We start from the raw sequence: 8536 nt of genomic DNA, 5'->3' as shown, positions 1-8536 counted from the left end.
ATGTGCACAGGCATCTATTTCAACATACTTTAGGATCCATGCTGACAATCTGCTTTTAATTGAGGTTAACTTTTTACTGCAAACAAATTTGTTCTGATTTTACATCATTAACAGAGATATGTGTTCTGAGTGGAGTTCTTTACTAACATGCCAGGCAATGATATTAAAGTCTCGTGGCTAACTTTCTCTTGAGTACAGTCATTTGTTTATGTGTATAATCCTTGCTTGAAAGATAATGTAGCATGAAGAATTTGAATAAGTCCCTTTCACTGTTTCATTTAATGGGATGTATCTGGTGTTTGGAAGTAGTGGTGATTTGAGCAGTTCTACATGGTCTTAAGTAGTTTTCCAGAATATAAAGTGATATTAAGTGAGCACTTATTTTTAAGCACATAAGCCAAGACATATTTGACCATTTTTTAGCCTTTGTATGAATTTTATAAACCAGGGAATCTAAATTGAGAAACAGATTTAAAAAGCATGAGTAGAAAAGAACCAAGTAACTCCTTGGACATCTTTTTGCTAACCTGAGTATAGTTTACATCATAGAAGGAAATGTTAACCCTAGACCAGGACTGCTTCTGTACAGTGCTTCTCCTCTACTTTTTACTCTGCTCTTCCCTTCACTCGCTTACTCATGAGGTTTTCTAATGACATCCTAACTTGTAAATTTCTTCTCCATGTAGGAAACCTATGAGAATATCCCAGGCCAATCAAAGATCACATTCCTCTTGCAAGCCATCAGAAATACAACAGCTGCTGAGGAGGTAAAATTAATTTATTCTTCTTACGAATATCACATTCTTACAAAAGGAACTAGGGTGTTGTTGCATTGTGGTCAGAGTAGATGATGAGTATTATTTACCGTGTAGATGTTTCTAGAACTTGACTTGGTATAGGAATAAGTTAGGTTGGCCCAGGAGAACAGCCCCTCCCCCTTCTACTTTACCGGACTAAAACCAGTAATCACCTGACTATCAATCACATGACTGTGAGTCAGCAAAGGTTCCCAGGCTCTGAGGTCACTTCCTCATCCACTGAGGTCATTTCCTGAACCACCTGGTCACAAAAGGAAGTGGGGAGGGATGCTTCTGGTACACATAACCTAATATAGGTGTTAAGGTAACTTTTGAAGTACTCTATTAAAGAAAGGAGAAAATTGCTAGGTAAATTAAATAGATTTAATTAGGTAGCCACTAAAGAGAGCACTTAAGGTCAGAGAGGAGAAAGTTTATTCTGAACTGCCTACCCCACACCATGCTTGGTGGAGAGGCTTGCCAAAAGGGGCGGACTCATCCCCAGGCCCAGAACAGGAGAGATGGGGCCACGCCACATCTGGATTGCCACCCCAGGGTCCTGGGACCTTCCCTGTCTGATGGGAGGACTGACCCAGGGCAGTACCTGCCTCCAGGTGTGCCAGTTACCTAGGTACTAGGCAGAGACTTAGCCAGGAGCTGGGGAAGCCAGGGACTGCGTGGTCCAGGGCAGACCTTACAAAAATTAGATCATTTAGTATTTTCTTTTCTTTTTTTCTTTTTGCTTATGTGGTGCTGAGGAATTGAACCCAGGGCCTCATGCATGCAAGGCAAGCACATTACCACTGAGCCACCTTCCCAGCCCCTCATTTATTATTTTCATATTGCCAAATATTTTGAACTAATATATTTTATCTACACAGATTTGTGTGTATAATCATCTCTAGATGAAGATATACTTAGAGGGGCTGGGAAGGTGGCTCAATGGTAGAGCGCTTGCCCTGCATGCCTGAGGCCCTGGGTTCAATTCCTCAGTACCATATAAGCAAAAAGAAAAAAGCTGGAAGTGGCGCTGTGGCTCAAGTAGTAGAGCACTAGCCTTGAGCTGAAGAGCTGAGGGACAAGCGTCCAGGCCCAGAGTTCAGGCCCTACGACCCGACCCAAAAAACAAAAAGAAGATATACTTAGAAACTAAGACACTTTTTGAAAGTTGTGATTTTTAATGAATTGCCTAGTATGCCAAATTCAGAGTTGCTTAAATTTTAAGATTCCTTGATCCTGATGATAAAACAGGCATATGTGCCTGGATTTAAGTATTGTGTGTCCTTGAGTATGTTTACTTTAGAAAAGATAGTGAAATATTCAAGTCTAGAAAACCATAAAACATTTATGATTCATACAGTGACACCTGTTAATACTCACAGTGTAGGCTGGTGCTTATGGTAGTATTTGATGGAAATGAAGCCAAGCTTAATTTCTATAGAGGTCACCTGACTTCTTCCCATGTGGACTGACAAATTTGTTTTCTGTGAGCTCATAGAAGAAATCAATATTTTTTTCACTTATTAAAATAGATTTACGCAGGGCTTTGTGTTTCCTTGGCAAACTATTGCTTAACCCATGCTTGTAACCATCTCTGCACTTACATCTTAGATCAGTTTAGGAATTAGATAACCGAATTTGAATTAGATAACCGTGATCCTTTTGATAATCATATTGCACAGAAACCACAATTTACATGAATGTATTTCATAGAAATGTAATATATAAAACATGCTAATTACATTTTTAGGGCAGCTAAAAGGTGCTTTTGAGACAAATTGTTAAAATGCAAACAGTGACATAATGGTGGGGATTGTTTTCTCTAGTAAGAGGTGAAGGTATTAATGGTGTCTGTCTGTAGGCTAGACAAATGGCTGCCGTCCTCCTGAGACGTCTTTTGTCCTCTGCATTTGATGAAGTCTATCCCACTCTTCCATCGGATGTTCAGACTGCCATCAAGAGTGAACTGCTAATGATTATTCAGATGGAAACACAATCTAGCATGAGGAAAAAAATTTGTGATATTGCTGCAGAATTGGCCAGGAACTTAATAGGTATGTGTATAGATACATTTATTATTAAGTCACAGGGAAAGGCTGTTGTATATGTTTTCTTTTTGTTATCATATATTCCTTTGGTTTAGTGAGATTGTCTCTCCTCTGTGTCCACGTCTGAGCTACACACTGTCTTTATATGCTTCAGTCTACCCAAATGCTGGGGTGATGGGCATGTATCATAATGCCTGGCCCTTTTGGTTTTTTTGTTGGTAATGGGGCTTGAACTCTGGGCCTGGGCCCTGTCCTCTAGCTAGCTCAAGGCAAGCTCTCTACCACTTGAGCCACAGAAACACTTCTGGGTTTTCTGGTGGTTCATTGGAGATAAGAACCTCACAGGCTTTCCTGTCCAGGCTGGCTTTGAACCAGGATCCTCAGATCTCAGCCTCCTACAATAGGATTACAGGCGAGAGCCATTGGAACCTGGCCTTAGTTTTTTTTTTTTAATAGAATCTTTTGGAGGATAATTCACGAGTATCACAGTAGTGTTTATTTGATCTAAAATGAATGTGATTATGGATTCCGCATTCAGAGCCAAAAATTACAGCTATTTATAGAATCCAGCCATAATACTTAACAAAATTACTATTCAAAATGCCCATATGTAAAAATAATCTTACAATTTGCTTCAAGGTTTTTAGCTATATTTCCTCTTTTCATCTATAAAGTTTTATAAGCACAGGCTAACTAATGGTAGAACCTTCTTTATAGTTCAGCTTGCTGATTGAGGTAGAAAGCAGTGGACTCCATGTGCAGTAGTGGCCATGTATGTATATATACTGATAAAGCATATACTTGGCTGCTAAATTGCTGCTAAATTGCTGTACTACATACTTTATAAAATGCCAAAAGAGGGGCTGGGAAGATGGCTCAGTGGTGGAGCACTTGCCTTACATGAGGCCCTGGGTTTGATTCCTCAGTATCACATAAGCAGGAAAAAAAAAGCCGGAAGTGGCGCTGTGGCTCAAGTGGTAGAGTGCTAGCCTTGAGGTAAAGAGCTGAGGGACAGCGCCCAGGCCCAGAGTTCAGGTCCATGACTGGACCCCATAAACAACAACAACAAAAATGCCAAAAGGGGCTGGGAAGGTGGCTCAGTGGTAGAGTGCTTGCCTTGCATGCATGAGGCCCTGGGTTCGATTCCTCAGCACCATTTCAGGTTTTCTGGTTTATCGGAGACAAGAGTTTCATGGCTTTTCCTGCCCAGGCTGGCTTTGAACCATGATCCTCATATCTCAACTGCCTGATTAGCTAGTATTACGGGCATGAGCCACCAGCACCTGGCCACAATTTTTCATTTTTTAAGTTTTTTTTTCCTCAGTCATGGGTCTTGAACTCAGGGCTTAGACGTCCTTCCTGTGCTTTTGTGTTCAAGGCTAGCACTCTGTCACTTTGAGGTACAATGTCAGAGTCTCACAGACATTCCTGTTCCGGCTGGCTTTGGACCTTGATCCTCAGATCTCAGCTTCCTGAGTAGTTAGGATTACAGGCATGAGCTACAGATACCTGGCTACTTATTTTACTTTTGAAAAGAAACAGCCTATTGCTTTGTCTGCCTCACACTTCTGGACTACTCTTCAGGTCTTTGTGACATAGGACATCAGTGAGTATCTTAACTAGAGCAATATTATCATTTAAAAATCTACATTTTAAAGTCTTGTTAAAGTAACATTTTATATACTTAAGGTTATAAAGTAGCTGTGCACAGGTGGCTCACTCCTGTAATCCTAGCTATAGCTAATCCGGAAACAGATCTGAGGAACACAGCTTGGAGTCAGCCCAGGCAGGAAAGTTCATGAGTTTCTTATCTCCAATGAGCCACCAAAAAACCTGTAAGTAGAACCTGTTGCACAAGTGGCACAACACTAACCTTGAGCAAAAAAGCTCAGGGACATTGTCCAGAACCTGAGCAAGCCCCAGTACCAGCACAAGAAAAGAACAAGCCAGGAACTGGTGTCTCAGGCCTATAATCTTTTTTTTTGGGTCCAGTCGTGGGGCCTGAACTGTGGGCCTGGGCACTGTCCCTCAGCTCTTCAGCTCAAGGCTAGTGCTCTACCACTTGAGCCACAGCTCCACTTCCGGCTTTTTTCTTTTTGCTTATGTGGTGCTGAGGAATCGAACTCAGGGCCTCAGGCATGCAAGGCAAGCACTCTGCTACTGAGCCACCTTCCCAGCCCAGGCCTATAATCTTAACTTCTCAGAGGCTGAGAGCTGAGGATAGCAGTTCAAAGCCAGCCCAGGCAGTAAAGTCTATGAGACTCTTATCTCCAGTGAACCACCAGAAAATCCAAAAGTGATTCTGTGGCTCAGTGGTAAAGGGTTAGCCTTGAGCTGAAGAGCTAAGGGAAAGCGCCTAGGCCAGCTGTTCAAGCCCCACAAGTGACAAAAAAGAAAAACAACAACTATAAAGTTTGTGCCAGGCTTGCTAGCACACACCTGTGATCCCAGTCCTTGGGAACCAGATACAAGAACAATTTGAGGATGGGAATGTGGCTTAGTGGTAGAGTGCTTGCCCAACATGCATGAAGCCCTGGGTTCGATTCCTCAGTACCATATAAACAGAAAAGGCTGGAAGTGGTGCATTGTGGTTCAAGTGGTACAGTGCTAGCCTTTAGCAAATGAAGCTTAGGGACTATGGCCCTGAGTTCAAACCCCAGGACTGGAAAAAATAAATGACCACCCCTAATATCCTTGCTTATGTAAACCCAAATGTACATGAAATCTTTTTTTTTTTAAGATTGTGATACTGTTTTCATGGTTAAAAGACTTCATTGTATTGGAATTTCTAAAACTGTAGAGCAAAAGACACTTGCACTGTGGTACAATTTCAGTGGGACTTAGGAAATTAGAAGGGTTTACCCCTATTATTTTGGGGTTGGATTGGCACTCCTCATGCCTAGATTTCTTCGCTTGCAGATGAGGACGGCAACAACCAGTGGCCTGAAGGTTTGAAGTTCCTCTTTGACTCAGTCAGCTCTCAGAACATGGGTCTGCGGGAAGCCGCCCTTCACATATTCTGGTACATGTCCTGATCCTGTTCAAAAGAAAAAAAAATTCATATCTTGGAGCTCTAAAATTGATTGTGTTAGCCCAATTTTGGCTTTTGGGAATATCCCGATATACTTTGCATTTCTGTTAAAAGCAAATTTGGTAAAAAGGGGGTAGAGATTGTTTTACATGCTACAGTTTTCCTTTTGTCCTGAAATTTTTCTTAGTCTCCATGCGTTTATTTGGAGAGTAACAGTGTAGCTTTTAGACAACCACTATAAGTGTGAAAAGGGCTGGGAATGTGGTTTAATGGAAGAGTGCTTACCTAGTGTGCATGAAGTCCTGGTGTTCAATTCCTCAGTACCACATACACAGATAAAGCTGGAAGTGGTGCTGTGGCTCAAGTAGTAGAGTGCCAGCCCTGAGCAAAAGAATCTCATGGACAGTGCCCAGGCCTTGACTTCAAGCCCCAGAACTGGCAAAAATAATAATTGTGAAAAAGAACAGAATGGGAGTGAGTCTATTTTTTGTAGTCTATTCTTTTTTCTGTGAGTGTACTTTATCTTTTTCAACAGACTTCTGTATATTTATGAGCAAATGGTTTAGGTTTAGAATTAGGTGGTGCTTATATTAATATGTGTGATTCACAACTTTTCCAGTTACACTACATACACTTTTCAGATTTTACATCTTTTTCTGCTTTGTCAAGTGAATCTTGTTTGTTGGTAAACATTCTGTTTACCAATTTTTTAAAATTACTTGATTTTTGAGTTTTTTTGGGGGGGTCCAGCTGTGGGGCTTTCACTCTGGGCCTGGGTGTGGTGCTGTCCCTCAGCTCTTCAGCTCAAGGCTAGTGCTCTACCACTTGAGCCACAGCACCACTTCTGGCTAAGGAATCGAACCCAGGGCCTCTGGCATGCAAGGCAAACGCTCTACCTACCACTGAGCCATCTTCCCAGCCCCCACTTGTTTTTGATGGAGCCTTGTACTTAGTCATTTTTACCCCTTGAGCTTTGCCTCCAATCCTTTGTGCTGTATTTATTTTCCAACGGAGCTTAGTCCACATTTGCAAAGCAGAAACAGTATTCCCTTGGACACTGAGACTGGAAATGGATGGGCAGAAGGCATGATTAGTACCACTGCCTCCCACAACCTTGTGCTTCCCTTTCCATCATGCATTGCAAGTCAGCTGAGAAGCAGAGAGTGGGTCATAAAGGATATAGTAAGGAGCAGGACAGAGCCTCCATAACCAGTCTGAATGGCTATGTGTTTGTTTCCATTCGCCCCATCCAGAAAGAGAACTTGTTTTAGAGCATGTGAGGATGATGTTCAACATAAGGATTGATGCAAGTTTTGAAGTAATTAGGTAAACTGGTCATTAGAGATTCTCACACTTTACAGAGATATATAATGTAGCTTTTAAAGAGTGTTATTGGATCATTTTCTAGGAACTTTCCTGGAATTTTTGGAAACCAACAGCAGCACTATTTAGACGTCATCAAACGGATGTTAGTTCAGTGTATGCAAGATCAGGAACATCCATCGGTAAATAAATTCCACTGATTTTAATTTCTGATTCCATCTAATTTGTGAAAGAACTTTATGGGGGTTAGAATATGATACAATAAATACTACTTCAAGGTAAAGAATAATTTCATCTTGAATATGAAAAGGTGAATCTTATCCAGTGTCATATTTGTGACATCTTTTATTCTCTTTGTTGTAGATCAGGACATTATCTGCTAGAGCTACAGCTGCATTTATACTTGCAAATGAACATAATGTTGCTCTCTTCAAACATTTTGCAGACTTGTTACCTGGATTCCTACAGGTAAGAAAACAGTATAAAACTAATCATAATTATGTTGCTGTTTTCATTAGTCTAAATTCTCATCAGTTATATATATAGTGCATGCTTTTTTGTTTGTTTTTGGTCGGTCGTGGGGCCTGAACTCTGAGCTTGGGCGCTGTCTCTGTGCTCTTCAGCTCAAGGCGAGTGCTCTGCTGCTTGAGCCACAGTGTCACTTCCAACATGCGTTTTTTTAAATAGGTAATTTTTTAACCTTTTATCTGCAATGAAAACAGCAGGTATACGTAAATGGACACCCATTTACGTATAGTATATTTCTGTGCCATTGACTTTTTTATTTTACTGGGGGTTTGAACTCAGTTCCTCAAACTTACCTGGCTTGCTGACTGGCACAGGTAGCACACTGCCACTTGAACCACAATCCTAGCCCATCTTTTTCAGATTGTTTAGAAAGTATTTATTAATGCATAATCATGTAGGTCTTTCATATTAAATTTACAAAATAACCTATAAATAAGGTTTAAGGCCAGTTTTATAAAAGGAAAAACTAAGGAATAAAGAACAAAATGCTTTTCCAGGTTCATAGTTTGGGTAAGTAGAAAGATCAGAATTTAGCTGTACTCCACTAGCTCATGCCTATAATCCTACCTATTCAGGAGGCTGAGATCTGAAGATCACAGTTCAAAGCCAGCCTGGACAGGAAAGTCCATGAGACTCTTATCTCCAATAAACTACTCAGAAAAAGGCAGAGGTGGTGCTGTGCCTCAAGTGTGGTAGAATGCTAGCCTTGGGCACAAAGAGGCTCAGGGTCACTGCCCAGGCCCACATTAGTTCCTAAGGATAAGACCATGTTTTAAGGTTAGAAAAATAAGAATGAAGACGTTACTGTA

General features: G+C 41.0%; 1 protein-coding gene across 1 annotated transcript in view; it reads left to right on the top strand.

Moving 5' to 3' along the window:
* Positions 1 to 690: 690 nt before the first annotated feature.
* Positions 691 to 8536, top strand: part of Ipo5 (importin 5) — a 33787-nt gene continuing 25941 nt past the window's right edge. Inside the window, exons 1-5 of the mRNA XM_013023000.1 lie at positions 691 to 767; positions 2659 to 2851; positions 5765 to 5867; positions 7285 to 7381; positions 7563 to 7667. Of these exons, the coding sequence (XP_012878454.1) occupies positions 2668 to 2851; positions 5765 to 5867; positions 7285 to 7381; positions 7563 to 7667 (489 nt within the window). The 5' untranslated portion in view covers positions 691 to 767; positions 2659 to 2667. The remainder of the gene's footprint in view (positions 768 to 2658; positions 2852 to 5764; positions 5868 to 7284; positions 7382 to 7562; positions 7668 to 8536) is intronic.

This window comes from Dipodomys ordii, unplaced genomic scaffold (genome assembly GCF_000151885.1).
Source record: "Dipodomys ordii isolate 6190 unplaced genomic scaffold, Dord_2.0 Scaffold65, whole genome shotgun sequence".
Lineage (NCBI taxonomy): Eukaryota > Metazoa > Chordata > Mammalia > Rodentia > Heteromyidae > Dipodomys > Dipodomys ordii.
The sequence above is the reverse complement of the archived record's forward strand: the minus strand, read 5'-3'. Positions and strand labels throughout refer to the sequence as shown.